General features: G+C 42.0%; 1 protein-coding gene across 3 annotated transcripts in view; it reads right to left on the bottom strand.

Annotated features, from left to right (window-relative positions):
* Nucleotides 1-3,380: 3,380 nt before the first annotated feature.
* Nucleotides 3,381-18,681, bottom strand: part of tfeb (transcription factor EB) — a 29,831-nt gene continuing 14,530 nt past the window's right edge. For all 3 annotated transcript variants that reach the window (XM_079186489.1, XM_079186491.1, XM_079186490.1), the window contains 10 exons: nucleotides 16,981-17,086; nucleotides 16,385-16,567; nucleotides 13,829-13,927; nucleotides 13,395-13,583; nucleotides 12,607-12,696; nucleotides 8,245-8,362; nucleotides 7,988-8,038; nucleotides 7,071-7,146; nucleotides 6,821-6,968; nucleotides 3,381-6,741 (listed from right to left, as the gene is read on the bottom strand). In XM_079186489.1, coding sequence (XP_079042615.1) covers nucleotides 6,166-6,741; nucleotides 6,821-6,968; nucleotides 7,071-7,146; nucleotides 7,988-8,038; nucleotides 8,245-8,362; nucleotides 12,607-12,696; nucleotides 13,395-13,583; nucleotides 13,829-13,927; nucleotides 16,385-16,567; nucleotides 16,981-17,010 — 1,560 coding nt within the window. In that variant the 5' untranslated portion in view covers nucleotides 17,011-17,086 and the 3' untranslated portion in view covers nucleotides 3,381-6,165. The remainder of the gene's footprint in view (nucleotides 6,742-6,820; nucleotides 6,969-7,070; nucleotides 7,147-7,987; nucleotides 8,039-8,244; nucleotides 8,363-12,606; nucleotides 12,697-13,394; nucleotides 13,584-13,828; nucleotides 13,928-16,384; nucleotides 16,568-16,980; nucleotides 17,087-18,681) is intronic.

Genomic DNA, 18,681 nt, shown 5'->3' on the forward strand with positions numbered 1-18,681 from the left:
CCCAGTTCTCACCTCTCCTGCAACTCATCTCTTTACCTCCACACACATGAAAAGACTGATTCTTCCACGCCACAGTTAATGGCGGGGACATTATTCATCTCTCCAGCCAATTTGAGATACCTTTCTTTCAGGAATAGTGGCACGAGGGGTTGAAGGGAGTCAGAAAGGAGTATTAAATATGTAGAGGAAGATGGACAAAGGTGCGGCAGAATAAAGAGGGGCAGGAGAGGTGGGAATGAAGAGGGACACGGGGTGTGTGGAGACAGAGTTTTTAAGACCGAGTTAGTTAGTGAGAGACTAAGGTAAAGAGAAAGGAAGGAGTGGTCGCCTTGACTGTGTGAAGGGTGTTTGTGAACTCTCAGTTTTGACCTTTCAAAGAGACAAAGCCACTTTTACGATGCCTTGCTGCCTTTATTCAACCCTTATTCACACTCAACTGAAATCCAATACGGATAAAAATCGGAATACTTCTGAAGTGGAAGGCCGTCAACATACACTGCGTAGAATAACGGAAACAACTAAATCACTTTGGAAATAGATTGGAGGAATTAAGAGTTTCAGAGGTGCCTCCAAAACTTTAGAAAAAGCTTCAATCTCCAGTGCTGATGAATTATGGAGCTGAAATCAATGTTGTGTCATGGTGCCATCTTCATTCGAGGCTTTTTGATAGTGGGCCATCGGGTCTTACAGGAGTATGTATGCCTGCAAAAACTATAAAAAGTGTCTCCAATCTCCATCCGTGTGGTAAAAGCCAGTATTTTTGGTGTGACTTCCAGTCTGCCTGTCAGGGAGAATGTACGGTGTGTGGCCTGAGCAGAAGAGATCATAAAGCAGACTGTGATTCACGGTATCTTAATGGAGGAGGACGGATCAATAAGTAATATCAGCAGGTTTTAATTCAAGGCAACACACATAAACCTTTACCAACTTCACAATGTCACTCAGCGTTCATAAAAGTTTCCTCCACATCCCCTCGGACAAAAAGAGATAAATCCATCAAAAAGTCGTCTCAGTTTTATAGTCCTACCTCCCTCCTCTCTTCTTTCCCTTCTTGCACCCCCCCTCATCTCCATTTTGATGTCTGTCTATTAGCAGAGGGTGAGGCCTTTCCTGCTCTCACATCCAGGGGCTAAATTAGCTCAATCAGCCCCCTTTCACCTCTCTTCCGTGGGCTTCAAGCTGAGTGACACACTGCTCCCCTGGGAGGGAGGGAGGACACACACACACACACACACACACACAGGCATGCGCATGCGCACACACAAACCGAGCCCAACGGCCAGAAGAAGACTATGGAGGGAGAGAGTGTAGTGGGGGCAGGTAGAGGGAGACGTTGAGGTGAGGAGGAGACAGGATGAAAAGGAAGATTGGTTGGAGGAGAGAATGAAGCGTCAGTTCTCCTCGCTCTGATGGAGGATCCATCCTCATCTCTGAATGGAGCTCCTTGTTGAACACAGAAGAGAGAAACCGCAGTGATTATTTTACTTCTCCCTCTTCCTCACCCCTCTGGAGGGCACGCTGGAGCTCAAGGTGCTGTGCCAAACCCACTTCAAGAGGCCCAACCTTCATGAAAAGAGGTGATGAGTGTTTCTCAGTGTGTGTCCTCTCACGCCACAACCAGCACACTACGCCAGGGCCGAACTCTGCGTTCCCATTTCAACATTTTTCAAATTGCACCTTCATGTTTGATTTGTCTCAACCCATCTCCTCTCCCCCTGACTAAACAGCCACCCAAGTGTCTGTGGAAGTGCAAGGCAGGCACTTCTGCTGCGTTAATAGCAGTGTGTGTATGTGTGTTGGCGGGGGAGGGGGGGAGGAGATGGGCGAAAAGGTGGCGATCGGAGTGAGCCATAAGATCTACTCTTTGCAGCTCTACAGGGATTTATTAGACTGGGGAGTACATTAGCATCATAAAGACTCGGGAGAATGGGCCTGTGGATGGGCTGCAGACACCACCACTACACTTAAACATGCTCAGCAGCATCAGTCAGTGTGTGTGTGTGTGTGTGTGTGTGCATGTGTGTGTGTATGGAGAATAAGATTACTCCGATTTAACTTAAGAAAGGCTGTTAAATGGTTTTATGGATCATCCAGAAGCAGCCCTGGACTAATACACCAGGAGATGTACGAAAGAGCTGCAAAAGAGGAAAAAAAAGAGGCCAAAAAAAAGAAAGCAGGTGAAATGTTAAGGGCACCACCTCCAAGAAAATAGGGTGATATGAGCAAATTGGTACCAATAAATGTAATTTGTCAAAAGCTTTATGTTTCTCTTTGTTAGAACTGCACCGGGAATGCTGTCCTGCTATGCTGGGATTTTATGAAATGGCAGGGGAGACGGGGCAAAAAAAAAAGAGGCTTTGCTGCTGTTTTCGCCACAAAAAGCACCGTGCATTATTCAACTTTGCTCGCCATTTGTGAACAAGCTCAAATTAAGGTTGGATTTTTAAGAAGTAATTAAAAGAGGTAAAAAGCACGGCAGCTCAGTCTTTTCTGTGACTTCTGGGACAGCGATATCAAACAGTTTGAGACACGGGGAGCGTGCTCTACATTATGGATCTCTGGTGCTCTCTGGTGGACATATCATGTAACAACTGTAATTAATCTGTTGTCTACTATATATGTCAAAAAATGACATGAGACAAACACTAACATAAACAATATATGCCCAGAAAATATTCACTTAATTTCACTATCTTACATTTTGACTAATGAACAGGACATGGACATTTGACAACATCTAGTCTTTAATTACACTCCCAACATTTGAACTGTGTTGTAACAAAATCTATCTCTCAGAATAGCCACCCAATAAGATATATTATTTCATTTATATTTGGTTTTATTTTAAATGCTTAAGGGGCATTGCAATTTATTTAGATACATGTGTATTTCTGCACCACATTTCCAAACTTGTCTTCCCTTTACTTTAGGAGGACATTGCAATAACTTACACCAACCTCAACTAGTTGTAAACCTAAAATGTAATGGTTAAATAAGAGGCAGACACGTCTCGTGCTTTTTGGCATCCAAACTAATTCTGATATCGCAAAATCATGCTTGTACTTACACATGTTAAACTGAGATCTAAGGTGAGCACAGAGAAACGTTCCTCCTCCAGGAGATGAATGTGAAAACGGCCTTCCCGTGTCAAACCTTCTTTTCATTTCATTCCACTCATCATTCTGCACAGTGAAGCTCAGGCAACAAGAAAAGCCTGTTTGAGAGGAGGGAGACTTTAGCCAGACATTTGTCCCCAAATGGAAGTTGAGCCCCCTCAATGTGACAATATATCGATATAAGAGAGCGCACGCGCGCACACACACGCACACACACACTTCTTAAGTCGCATCAATAAGAAACACAAAAAGTCAGAGAATGGATTCTGGTAAAACATTTTATATTCTCAGTAAAATCAGAACCACTTTTCCCTGTGTAGTTTGCTCTGCAGAGCGCCCTCTAGTGGAAGAGTAGAGGAGGCCTGAGCAGCTCTTTGGAGTGTTGGCTGGGTGAAAGTACAACAAAAGTCAAACTGTGGCTGAAAGGGAAAAGGCACAACTCTGGCAGAAAGACAGTGATCGATGCAGAGTCAGTGATTCCACGCCAAGGCGACCATAACTCCTCGGCTCAGAGTTTATTTAAAGTCAGTCATCTTCTAGTTTCCATGGAAACCAAAGTCAGGAAGGACGGGAGCATGGCGACCTGCTTCAGTCTGACCAGAACCACTGGTAAAGCTTACATTCATAAAATGAGCAATTTTAATTCATCAAATCAAATAATCAAGTTTCTGTCTGGCTCCAAAATTCAAAGTTAAAATAGAGAGAAAAATAAAAACCCAATTATATAAAAATGGCATCGTAAATGTACATAATCTCTTCATCTCTTTAAAGTCAGTTCTGGAAGTTTATAAATGGCTCCCCAATCCTCAATAAAACATTGGTGGCTTGTGTGCCTTTACAGTGTGCTTACTGAAAATGGCTCTCAGAAGAAAGGGTAGTTTTGGAATAAAATTATAAAAGAACTAAAACAACAAATACAAATAAAATACATTTAAGTGGCTTAGTGGCATATAACATCTGAAATAAATTGTATTCCATATTCTTCCATGTACAAAGTCGAAATAATGATATAGTTTCCAGTGCTTTGAGAGATAAAATATACAACAAACAAATAAAGAAAACAAACACTTCTTTTAATCAAAAAAGAAAAATCACCATCAAAGTTTCTTTTCTACCTTTTAAATCAGTACTGATCATAAGCTATATCAAATCAAAGCCAAGCCCCGGGTCTACCACAGCAGAGACACAACTCAGGTCCACCTCAGCCCTCCCTAACCATCACCGCGACAGCTGCAGCCAGTGGGATAACAGATTCCCTTTAGGTGGCAGTTTGAAAAGCGGACCTGAGTTTTACCTCTGCAGCCGGCAGCTTCAGTCGACTCGTCGGGGGAAGAGACTGAAGCACAGGAGACTTGTTAACATGCTGATTTGAAAACAGCCTCAAGGCTGCACTGTATTTATTGTATGTATGTGAACACTATAACGCATATTTGCAAACTACTGGGTGAGCATCTGCACGTTTAATGCATGCCTGCTTGGGAACCGAGTGAGAGTGTGAATGCATGCAAGTGTGTGCTGATGTCGTGTTTTTAACAGTGGAGATGACACAACTTCGGCTGTCAGCTGAGACAAACTATATCTTTTTCTCTCTCCAGGATTAAACCCTGTCAACTTTCATTTCGTTCACCCGGGCCTCGCAAGCAAGCTGGTTCCTACAAAGACAATTAGTGAGGGAAAAATGCAATGTTTATCTCCTGCAACAACGCTGGTATAGATGGTACAGAAGCAAACCCTAAAGCATCAACAGGCCTAATTGAAGTTGATACTAAAACTAAAATACTGGCGGTGATCTCCAACCTATAAAAAAAAAAAACATGCCTTTGAGGAGCTGCAGCTGCAAAAATGAAAAGGCACATTGATAGAGGCTATGAGCCGGACATGGTTCAGGTTAACATCTGCTACTGCTTAAAAATGATCCGGCTTGTGTATTCTGTTACAGTACCTGAGTATTTTGACACCTCACAGTTGAGGACGACACGCTGTATTCTGAAGACCATCCAAATGTTTTCTCTATTCTCTCCACAGTAAAGGTCATGACTGTGTCAAGTGTTAAAAGGTGTGGGAACTGGGGGACAGCAGTGTGTGTTTGTGAGAAGACAACAATGACAGCCAGAAGTGGGGTAGACGCAATAAATTAAAAGGGGCTTTGCTGACAGCTGGATTATCTGCCTCCTCCAGTGAGTTTTAAAATGTTTCCTAAAATGTGGGCGTTTGAAGAACACACTTTGGCTTAGCAGGCTATCACAGATCTGTTTTGGAACATCGAACACCAAACAGCTGGTGCTAGAGGCAAAAGCCGACACTAGAATAACAGATTGAAGAAGAGAACAATGTGACCGGACTGCATCCCCTTAAGATAAATTATGCATGCAGGACCATGAAGCTGTTTCCATTTTATTCACTATCGTTCATTCAATCATTTATGGTTACTAAAAGAGGTTGATGTAAGGAGAAAATAACCTCTATCAAGTGAGACAATGCACTTGGTTGTCCTTGTATCTGATAACTTAAATCTAATTAACTGCTGGTTTTGTCCCTTGTTCAATTATGATTCAGAGCCACCTTTATGGAAACAAGGCCAAGTGTGCAATATAACTCCTGAGCTGGCAGTATTGTTTCACCCCTTGTAAATGCTCTGTTGGGCAAAGTTTCAAGCTGCTCAGTTTATCTCACATGCACTTGTGTGTGTGAGTGTGTGTGTGTGTGTGTGTGTGTGCACTATACAGAATATTTTTAAACTGCACGATGGTTGTGTACCTCCTTTTGCTTGTGCCGTTAAGTAATTGTACTACAAATGAGTGTCATTGAGTGTCATTGGTGTGTGTTCAAATAATGTGATGGGTATAGTATGTGTATTCATGTGTGCTGGGTGAATGATGTCACGTCTGGTTGCTGTTTCCTTTCTGCTGTATGCGCTGCAAAAGTATTGTGCCAACGTACCGTCACTCTTTGATGTTGTTTTACATTTTCACTGCAACCTTTCTGAAACCTCTGCCTGCGCTTGTGCCTGCGTTCGTGTGACTGAATGTGTGTGTTTGTATGCATGTGTCTACTGTATGTCTCCGTCCTCTATGCTGAAGCTGGATCTGCGGCTGGAGTCCACCGAGGCATCAGGCGACATCGCTGAGAGCAGCGGGTCTCCTCCCATAGGGGACAAGGGCTCGTCCATCATCAGGAAGCTCAGCTCGCCTCTCCTCCCCTGGACGTCCAGTCCGCCCAGGTCGCCTAGCCCCGACATGCCGTCTGAGAAGCCGGGTATCCCATCACACAAGTCAAGCGACTGGGTAAAGTCAAAGGGCTGGGAGCTGCCTACAGCTGGGTACTGGATGGGTGGCTGGGGCTGCTGCAGGTGTTGGGGGAGCTGTGGCAGCTGTCTGGGCTGTTGCTGAACCTGGCCCTGGTGATGGAGGTGGGTCTGCTGGAGGAAGTGGTGCTGCTGGGCCTGGGGATGAGCCTGGTTCTGGGGTAGGTGCTGGGGCTGGTGGTGGGCTTGTGCCATGGTGTGAGAGAGGTTCTCCTCTGGGCTGGTCTCTTGTTTTATATAAGAACCCATCGGGTCACTCGGGTTCAGGGCAGAGGGAGAGGTGCTGGGCAGGCCATGTATACGAGCCTGCATCTCCAACTCCTGTAGTCAGAGGGCAACATCGTCAGTCTCAATGTATTTGCTGTGATCGTGTTTCTCTGCACGTGTGTGTGGGTGTTACCTGGATGCGTAGCATCAGTTGTTTATTGGCCATCTCCATCCTTTTGAAGTTATTTTCCACCTCTCTGGATCTATATGCGTCCTTCTGCATGCGTTTGATGTATTCTACAGACGCCCGCAGTATAGTGCCTTTGTTCCAGCGCAAATCACTATGCACACAGTAAAGTATACACAGGCCATTCCATAGATAAGTAACAGGCAGTAACAAACTGAATCTGCACTGAAAATACAATGTTATAAAAGCAACTCACAGGTCATTGGTTTTGGGGATCATGGTGCCCAACTCTTTGATACGATCATTGATGTTGAATCTCCTCCTCCTTTCAACTATTGAAATATAAGAAATCAAAGGCATGAAAGGCGGCGAAAAAAAGAACTTGTTCAAGGAAGATGGTGGCCTTTCGAAGTAAAAAAGGGAATTATTAAATATATACAGCATCCATACAAACAGTAAACATGACACAAGGCTGCACTGTGATGCATATGAGGACAAACATTTAGGTGTGCACACACACACACACACACACACACACACACACACACACACACACACACACACACACACACACACACACACTTAAGTGCCAGGACAGCAGAAATGGCCAGGTTAACCATCCACCCACTAGTTGCACTATGTCAGCTAAATCAGTGCAAGGCTATAAAAAACTGTTTTTTTGCAAGAGACAGACTATGGCGGGTGCCGGTGTGTAAACATGCATTTGTTTCTAAGGGAATGTGCAGTACTGCTGGTGAGAAAGTAGAAAAGGAGGTATATCATTTGGGTAATGATACATGATTAAAAACATGATTAAAAAAGCTTTAATATCGTTACCTCGAGAAAACAAGCTTTGACAGTTAACTCATTATCACAAGCAAACAAAATATTATTTCCATATCTTTATTTTGTAAATACCCTTCTTAACACCTTATTTTGAAAACTGGATGTGTATTCCTCTGCTAACTTCACCAAGTCCATCACCGTCAGCTCGATCTGAGTCGTTCAAACACATTTACTGTTGTCTGATTTGACCCAAACATTTTAAGTAATAAGAGTAAATGAGCTTTTGTTTTCCTGTGATAACAAAATAAACGTGTGCATATAAAAAGGGTTTGAATCCTGATCGTGTAGGGCTTCCGTAGTAAAGAGCATGCTGAGGGAAAGACTTACTCAGATTGTGGTTGTCTTTTTTCTGTCTCTCCTTGGCCATGGCACGGGCTTCTGTATCTTTGCAATAACAAAAAGTGATTAGCTAATGGCTGAGACTGTGCCATTTCTCAACAGAAACAGTTCATCAATGGTGTCATCAAACGCTGCAACATATATTACAGGACAAGGGAAGCAAATGTTTTACATTCACTCAATGACAAACAGTCTTTTATTGATCTTAGTAGTTTACAAAGTGTACAACTTCACATCTTTCGCACCTGTCAGTTCTCGTTTGACGGTCAGGGTGGCAGGACAGGAGTTGCTGGTCATAGCAATGGCTGGACCCTTCATGCCCGGACCTGTGTACACATCCAGGTGACTGCTAGACAGGGGGAGCTGGGGAGCAAACAAATATACACATTTAGAAAACCAACAATCTACACATGAAATTTACTTTAAAATAATCACTTCCACCGTGCAGAATGAAGGAGCAAGTAGAGTGAGAAAGCACTGATGGACACCTCGATGCAATGCTTTGTTGTCCATAAACAGGTGAATGAAGCTACTCAAAAGCACTCACTTGATCAAGGAGTAAAGTGAAAATCAAGGCTCGCACAGCACAATGGCATCGATGCCTCTTTCAAAGTCCACAATTTAAACTGAATGTTGAACTTAATAAAATGATTAAAAAAAAGGCATTAAAACGGAAAGTAATGCTGAATCAAACTCAGGTCACACTGGGGTTAAATCTAGATTATTTATCTGTTTCCTAGATTACACATTTACAGCTCCCTACACCTTGGTAAGTATCTTCATAAAAGGCAGTGTTCGTGTTTAGTGTGCTGTAAAGAACAGATAGCAGAAGATAATGCAATAATATCACACCTAAGAGTAGCCTGCCAAACACACAGTAATGATTGACTATCATCCTCCTCTGCCTTATCTCTCTCTCTTTATAGCTTGATTCTCTCCTCTGCCTTCTCCAGCTCCTGAACCCACACTTGTGGAGTGGGGTCTCGACTCTTGCACTTTAGACATTGTATAAAAGATGTGATTTAATGTTGTTTGGACTCCTAAAGAGACGTGATTTCCATTTAATTGCACTGTATAGTTTGACTGCGATGGACTTTTGATGCCTTGTTACAAATCGTATCGTATGCCCTGAATTGAGGGCAAATGTGACACCGCTAATGAGGCCTGAAAGATAAAGAAATTGAAGGAAAAGATACCTTATCTGTTGGCTACTGTGAAATGTGAGTTCAAACATATATAAACACACACACACACACACTTCCTCAGGTTCACTTCTGTATGTAAATGATACGCTTTGTTAAATATCTCACAAAAGAGTGTGGAGATGAAGTATAATCTTCACTAGTGAGGAGGAAATTATTTTGTTGTGGTTTACACTTTTGCCAACTGTATTTGCATGTTAAGCTGTTAAGATATATATAAATCACATCTTAAAAGTGTTTCGTTGATCTTCATCAGTGTTTCCCACAGGATGTTGGAGACTGTGATGGGTGGACGCACATCCTGTAGGGGGGACCGGGGCAATGTTCGCAGGGGTCTACAGGGTCTACAGGGTCTACAGGGTCTTTTGTACATTTTAAAGTTATATGCATCAATTCTCTGCACTTTGAGAGCAAAATTAAGAGGCTGGAGCTATGCAGAACGTTGTGCACTTGTACAATGTTGTGCTCTAGTAAACAATTTAACCATAAACATATTGGTCGTATCGATATAAATGGTGTTGACACAGCAAAAAAGTATGGTAAACTATTTTGGGGTCCCTGTTTTTAAGACGGGTCTCAGAACCCAACAATTGAATAGTTCAATAGTTCAATATTTCTGGTTCATTATGAAACTGTGGTGGGCCTACCTAGACTGTGACATTCAACTACACTCTACAGTTGGGGAAAAAACTGACATAATAACTGCTTTCTACTGTTAGTATTAAAAACAAAACTGTGAATCATTATAAGTGACAACAACCCAAATAAAATCTGATCATAATGCCCCACCTTATTAAGGTTACTTCATGTTTTCTGCAGAAAAAAAACTGTTACAAATAAACTTTTACTCCCAGCCTCCTCTATATGCTTCTGCACTGACCTTCCATATCCAGGCCAGGCAGCCTAACTCTCACAATGCAACACTGCAACAATAATACATCGAACTCAATTGAACAAGCAAGTTTGACTGGGACACAGTATGGCTCAGTTTAACCATCCATACACACTCACACACACTTAAGATCCGAACTGTTCACTTGTGCCTGGTATTCAGTGGCATTCCCAGCTTTTACTTAGCTTTGAGATTCCAAGAATTCCATGGAGTTTGCTGCTTTAATCCCCATCAGGATTAGCAGGTAATTTTTTTCTCACTGGTTTGTCAGTTAGGAATAAGGCTCTGAGTTTTGGTTCCAGTGTATTTTAACACAAAAAAAACTGTACACATCATGTGTAGTATGTTCTGATGCAGCACCATTAACATATTTATCTGAGCTTTGAGTTTCTCTCTCAGTTGCTTTATTGTGCTGGCTTTACACACACACACACACACACACACACACACACACACACACACACTGATCATCCTCAGGGTTGATCATTCGCCTAATCTAATCAATTAGTGTAATGTCAGACACACACATAAACGCATGCAGACACAGTCACATTGATTAAAGCCATCAACCACAAAGGACATATTATCAGTTAAAACTAGGAGTTTTTTTGGAGTTTCCCTCTCTCTCTCTCACACACACACACAAACACACACACACACACAGCTGTAAAGCAGTGAGTCGGATAGACAACCACACACAATGAGCTGAGCCTGCACTAGTTGAAAGTGCTAATATTTATATTCTAGTTGCATGGTGAACCCCAACATGACGCTCAATATCAACTCAAAAATGCAATAATTCTGATCGTTTTGATTCTGATCGTTTTGAGTCTTGCAGAACCGTCCATCACATGCACAAACACAAAAATAAAACCTAAAACCTCCCCCATCCCGCCGCCCCTGCTGTGGCTCATTTTATAATCAGGGACCCGAGGCTGGGAGTTAGAGCTGTCCACAGCATCCTGTGGTTCACACAGAATGAAAGCTAAACTGCAACAGTAACCAAAGTCATGCTAAACAGTCTGACAAACAACAGCGCTTCAGTGCCTTACCAGCTGAATCTGTTCTCCTTCAAAAACTTCCACAATGGCATATGTCTTATTCATCTCCTTCATCCTCTTCTCCTTCCCTCACTAGGCCAGTGGCGTTTCTTTTTTTCTCTCTCAGGCACCGGCGCACGCACACGCAGCTGTCTCTGGCACTGCCACCCCTGTCCTGAGAGACTGACCTCGGCAACACCGATCCTGTCTTTCTTCTACCTCCGCTCTCCACCAAACAAGAGTGAACTTTCCCCTAACTGGACTTTCAGCCTGTTTTCCCCTTGCACAAATTGCCCTCATCCCCCTTTCCCTCCTCCCTTCTTTTCCTCCCCCTCTACTTCTCCACCTCCCTATCTTCCTCCAAACATCTTGTAAACAAGTTGAACTCTAACTGCTGGCAGTTTAATTGTTAATTTTCCCTCAGACACAGCACTGTACAGTCCTCGTCTGACATGTCTTCCCTACAGTTCTTAACTACGTCCATCGTGGATTAAGGATGGAATGTTTAGTGCTTAAGTCAATTATACACGTTTTCATGTGTGTATGTGAGTTTGAGTTTAGGACATATGGGGACATGCAGAAAAAGACTGACAACAAAGAAAGCCGGTTTAAAGCTAAATTTCAATGGCTGCCTTGCAACATGAAACATTTGTAATGCTCATTGTGTTTCACCAGGAATAACAACTGCAACAACATCATCACCATCCCTGATAACAGCAACACAAACTAAGAACGTATAGAACAATTAAAGGAAGGGGAGACAGTGAAAGACAGAATCCGAAAATAGTGATTTCAGAAACTATACTGAAAAGCCAAAATCTTGATGACTCGACATATCCAACCCTATGACTAAATTAGGGAAGACTAGGCCCATAACCTAAAGTGGACGAGGGTTTCAGAGGACCACATATTATGTGAATACTGTTCAACATTATAGAATTCTAGAGGTGATGCATTCATGGCACATCCATATATTGTGAGTTTATTACAGTTAACCATTTGCAATAATTTAATTATGATCTGAAATAAGGTCAATGACTCCAATTCAAGATATCACTCAAAAGACAGAATTTTACCCAACACTAAAATCATCTCTTGCTATTGGAAAACAATTTTATAAAGATTTTACTTGCATGTTGTTTTTGTTCCAAGATAAGATGCCAAAAAGTATCCTTGTCAAGTTGTGCCAATTTTCTTTGTACAGCCAAAATTCACAAATATGTCTCAAAGGATTTTTCAATCTGTGCATGATATGACATCCTGTATTATTAAACCTTCCATTCAAATAAGGACCCCCCCCCCCCCTTCCAAAAATAAAAAAACCTTCCTGAAACACGTAGGAAATGTTTGGTGATAATCTAAAATATGTAACAAAAAAAAAGGAGTCCAAAGTACATCAGATGTTTAGAGGTAGAAGCAGAAAAACAAAGGAGTCCTGAAATCACACTTTGTTGGTGGGTTGGTTCTACTTACTGTGTTTGGCATCTGGATAGGGTCAATGTATGCCTGAATATCGTCGTAATTGGACTGCATGCTGATGATGTCATCAATGACCTCATCCATCTGGAAGAAAAACCCTGGGGTGTCACTTGTATGATTATAACAATTTTAAAGACCTTTCATGGATAATTTTAAGACAAAGACTGCAACTAATGTGCGTTTCCATGCAAATACCACACAAAGAAGACTGTCACTACAATATTATAAAGCTCCTGAAACCTGCTGGCATGGAGGCCTCTAGGTGCATGTCTCACTCAAGAGAAGACTTTAAAAGATAACTATCATGTCACGGAAGCTAACTACTAAGACTTTTTTTCCTCTCGGAGACTAAAAGAAGAGAGTGGGTCAAAGTCTAACAGGTTCAAAGGGTCCTACATTCTGTTGTTCCCCTGTCACTTGTTAAGCTGTAATTACTGTTGCAAAGCCATAATGGAGCGTTTAAATTCCAATGATAGCCTGTCTCAGTTATTGCTAGTTAACCAACACATTCATCCACACACCAACTGCACGACACATTAACACCGATGCTTTCACAAATGCTGCGCCAGCCTACCAAAGACCTATTAAATCATTATGATGCTGCCATAAAATGCGGAGATAATGTCACTTTGGGGGCTATATTCAATCCTCGTAATTTTATATAGAAATGCAATTAAGTCATATTGTTGGGATATTTGTTCAATCTGGTTCTTATAAACCTTGCTTTATAACATGACAAGGAATTAGTGTGTATGCTACTGCCCACACTTGCGGCCGTCTACCTCTGTTTCGTGGCTGGAGCTGATGTTGAGCATGGCCATGGGGCTGTTGGGGGCGCTGTTTCCAGACATGAGCTGCTCGGTGCGCATGTGTGGGGAGCGAAGGGGTGGGGGGGCAGAAGCTGAGCCCCCTGTAGGTCCCATGTTTGTGGGAGGAGAGGGCGGCACCAGCCCTGCTACTGCATGGATCGTCTACAGAGACAGAGAGGGAGAGACAGAGAGAGAGAGACAGAGAGACAGAGAGAGAGACAGAGAGAGGGTGATGATGGTGTTAATGACTCAGTACTGGCTTAGATAAATGTACTGCAATACTGTGTGGATTGTTGGAGAAACCAGACAAAAACACAGAGACGGCTTTTTAAATGGAGCGGATCTAATGAGAGACAAACAGGCACAAACAGATACAGCACACAGAGTAAAAGCATCCAGAAAGGTACCTGTTTGGTGGCAAAGGTGGTGGACAGGAATTCTTTCACCTGTTGCCTCCGAGACTGACGGATGTGGTAGTCTGTAGGATTCTCGAGGTGGGTCTGTACCTGTATTAGGGATGGACAGTAACAGGTTGTGATACATTCTTATTCCATTATTCATTTTGCACATTGATCCACATTGATCCAATTTTTATTTTCCACAGTTGATTAATGATTCATTTTGACTACACTTTGGAGGAAACAGTATATACAAGATTTATAGTAAGTAAGTAAGTAAATAATTTAATGTTGTTTAGAGACACAATATGTGATCCAAATATAAACACAAGAGTTGAAAGCTGCTGTTACTCCCAAACTGACTGACAACTCTTTAAACACAAGGATTATTACTAAACAATAATCTATAATCTAAATAGTCAAAAATGACCAAAATGGCTTTTAATATATTTGCAGAAAAATAAATATTCAAATGGTAAAGATACACTTGGATTCTCTTAAAGTGATGCATCTGTGAGTGTAAGACAACAGCTTTATGTGCCCATATTGGCATTTTCACTGCAAATATTTCATTTTGCCAATGAAGTCCACTTTTACTTCTCTGTACTTGTCCCTTACAAATAAAATAAATAAATAATAGGAAATAAAGTACACCCATAGATTTGCGCATATTTTGTAACGGGTCAAGCGCCACAATAAAAACAAAGAAACAGTAACACTTGTCATCGGATCATCAGAATCGCATTAATACATAAATAGTTAGTGTGTTATATAAACTCAGCATGGTTTAACACTAACATTTAAACACACAGCACACCGAGTATGTGCTTCAGATGCACACCTCATTATCCCTGTCCCATAACACTGATGGCACGAGGACATTGCAGCATTAAGTCACTAGTAAAGCCTACAGGAGTAAAGCCACTAAATCCTCTGGTGTGGCTACATAAAGCAATGGGCTGGCCTCATTCCTTCACATCAAAGAGTAAAGCTCAGTAGAGAGCAGGCCTGCTCCCCATTACAACTGAAAAAGACTCAACCCCTCAGTCGTCCAAACCCCCCTCTGTTTTATAACCAACAGCAGGATTATATCAAATGAACCAGAAACTCTTTAAAAAAAAACATGTTTTTACACCTTAATGCTAATTTGTGTGCGTTTCTTTCTTTACAGCACATATTGACACACTGGTGATTGGCTCACGAGACCCGGAGGCATTTTAAGCCAGAGTAACAACTATTCAGTCGTAACTATTTGACCTATTTGGCCCAGCGCTGTCAGCACACATGAAGTCCAGAGAATCACAGAAGCTCTGACAGGCTGATGGACAGACAGAACACATTCTCAACAAAATGAAATGAAAGACACAGACAACTGTAAAGACTGAGATTTCATAAACACTATTCCACACACACACACACACGCACACATGCACACATGCACAGAGTAAAGTGTCGATGCAGCAAATTGCTCCAGTTATCTGTGCATACAAAAGATTTCAAAATACCATAAAGTCACACACACACATAATGGAGTATGACGCAAACCCACACATACACACACACACACCATCAAAGATAAGGACTCAAACAAGCATCCTTGGAATCAGGCAAAATGTCACTTCAGCCTCATCAGTCCCTGTCTGACTCAGACTATCTACATCGCTCCTGTCTGTCCTATCGCAAAACAAGTCCAACATATCTTATCTGCCCGTCTTCCTCCCCCTTCTGTCTCCCTACCTGTTTGCTGATCCACCGCATTTTTCTCGCTCTGCGTTTTTTTAAAAATCTGTCCCTGATTTTCCCCTGTGTGGCAGTGCTGCCTCGTGAGAGGCCACAATGCCCAGTGAAGTCCTGACCACCTCCGCTGCGCCCTGCAGCTCAGCAGCATGTGAGTGGATTAATGGAAGTGCCACAGCCCCCGGTCCTTCTGAAACCCCCCTTAACCAACATGTTCTCTCTCTTCAGCCAATCCCCTCAATGAGATCTGTTTTGTATTTGCAGTGCGTTTGCATGAAATTGGAAATTAGATTTTACTACGCTCATTATTTTATTACAACCGGCTGCATGGTGGTCCAGACCGAGTCTGAGAGAAGAGTTTGTAGAAGGAGGGAGGGGATTCTGAATCAAATACCCATTATTTGTATTTTCCTGTTCAAAAACTTCTACATACTTCATTCTCAATATGGCTTTTCCAACCATTCACACCCTAACTTGAAACAATAGTTCAATTAAGTGATTAGTGTATCATCAACATTAAAAAAAGTTTTCTTTTTAACATTTTTTGAAGTCATTCATCAATCAAAAATGCCAAACATTCACTGGTTCCAGCTTCTCAAAAGGTGAGTATTTGTTTTCATATCATTGTAAATTCAATATATTTCACTTTTTGAGAAACAAAGACAAAAGTTGTCACCGTGAACTCTGTGAAATTGTAATGGGACATTTTCCACACGTTTCTGAAATTCTATTGGCTTATTGAGCAATTGATTTGGTAAAAAATCAAAACAAGTCAAATACGGACATCAACTGATAATGAAAATAATAGTTTGTTGCAGCTCGACTGACCTTAAGAACCTCCACGGGGACCTGCATGCTTTGGCTATGCTGTGGGGTGCTAATGGCTGGCGTGGGTGCAGGTGGCCCAGCCATGCAATGCTGCATGTATTGCAGGGCTGCATTCTGCTGCTGATGCTGCTGTATCTGCTGCCTCTCACGCTGCTCCTCTTGCTGCAGCTGGTCTCGCATCAGCTGGACACACAACACAACACGTATCACAGGAATGCTCATTAAAGCATTGGGACCTACGTATAAGCTGCCTGTGACGGCAAAGGTTACTTTTGGCTTTTCTCTGCCTCCCTGCTTTTTCAAGAGTGGACACGAAGAGCTGCTAGAAGAGCACAACTGGTGACTCACACATTTATTAAATCACCCTGTAAGAAAATGATGTACAGTAAATATATTACAATATGCAAGGGCCAAATAGCGCGGCTAAATTTATCAGTATCAATGGCAGACCCACAAAGCTCTGACATTGACCAGAATACCTTCCTCTCCAGGGTCCACTCGATCAAACGACGCTAAAAACAGATTTTGATATTCAAAGCTAATTAAAGGCTTGTATGTGCTGCATATTGGATGGTGGAGGGTTGGTTGTATTGTACCTGCATCCGCAGCCCAATGCGCGAGGCCATTGCTGGGGGGCGAGGGGGCAGGGGAGGGCGAGCCGACGTTAATGCACCGCAGTCCAGCCCGAGGGGGTAGAGGAAGCTGTGGAGGAGAAAGGAAGGGAGAGTGAAGTGAGAGCTGAGTCAGAGGAAAGAAAGGGAAACAAATATGGTCTTCAGGGATTCCCAAACAAGTAGAGTAGCCATCAAGAGTGGATGCTGCAGGTCAACTGACCTGATCCAGTGTGCATTGTTATGGTTGCATTAGCGACAAGGGATAGGAGAAGGGGATGTGTGCAATGTTGTGATACACTTTTTTTTTTGTTTTACATGTGAGCCGTGTCTTTGTGGTTAGATTCTCTTTACATTATACTTGTCTTGTGAAATTGATCATCACCTGTGATTTGAGCATCATCTTCCTCATTTAAAGAAAATGATTACAACAGATAACCTCGGTTCAAGCTAACGATGACACTACTATGTCCATTCAAGCTAGGCTAAGTACATCCTGGGCTTATTGTTGTCTGCACAGAGGAGACACTGATTCTCATCTAACTCTGGGTAAGACAGCAAACCATCATCATCAGTGAAGGCTCTTTTTACAGACACCTGTAAGTTCTGGGACCTTGTACTTTTCCACTAGCGAAACAATTGACTTGGTCCATCGCTGGGATCAATCAGCTGTCTTCCACTCACATGACCTCTATGTTCCTACTGAATTGAATCAAAAGCACCCAGTCATCTTTTGACAAGTGGCTCAAAGGCAGGTTTTCCGACTCCTAATCCTATTTACCTATGCAATGGCTCTATACAGTATATGCCTTAAAGCACACACTGCTGTAGTGTCTCTTTCTGCATGAGGCCCCGAATAACTGCCGCGACAATAAATCAGGCTATTTAAAGGATGTGCAGGGTACTCATGCGACGTCTGACCATACGGCTTTCCATGTCTAGGCGTTGCAATATTTCGCAATGTTTCGACACATTATTCATCAAATCAGCAAAAAATACAGTGTACATTTCAAAAATGATATCAGATAATATACCAAATGAAATAATAATTAAGCTAAGAATAAACCATTCAAAGATCAATGTATCTAAATAGCTATATGTATTAATTGTATCTTTGTCAATATGAGTTGGATTTAAGACCCTTTCCAGAAATAACATATCCCATAACTCTATTTTCATACGGTCTTTTGCAAATCCATCTTACTCCATCTTTTCTTTACAAACTATAACTGTAACAAATCCCACTACTGTGCAAATTTGCAATTTGTTTTCTGGATTTCATGTCTTGAATCAAGTAGGGAAAGGGAAACACAGTTGAATTGAAACTGTGCTAAATAATCAAGTGGTTAAGGACACATTTACAGAAACAGAGAAATAACAATAAAATAATAAATTACACATATTGCAATGGCCCCGTTGTGCAATTAGAGCAAAACAGAGCATATCTCCAGGGTAACATCTGTCCACTCTCTGTGTAGGTTTGACTTTATCCAATAAGATTTCATATGAAATCTCATGTTTGAAAGAGGACACTGGGATGACGTTAAGTTCGAAGTAACTCTGACTGGCCTCCCCCAACTCTGTTCCTCCAAAAAAATAAATTGCGAGGTACTTCCTCGATAACGCTGGAGAGGTCATATGGCAGTCATGTGGTCTTGTTGTTCTTGGGTGATCATGTGAGCAGAA

This window comes from Pholis gunnellus (assembly GCF_910591455.1).
Source record: "Pholis gunnellus genome assembly, chromosome: 3".
Classification (NCBI taxonomy): Eukaryota; Metazoa; Chordata; class Actinopteri; order Perciformes; family Pholidae; genus Pholis; species Pholis gunnellus.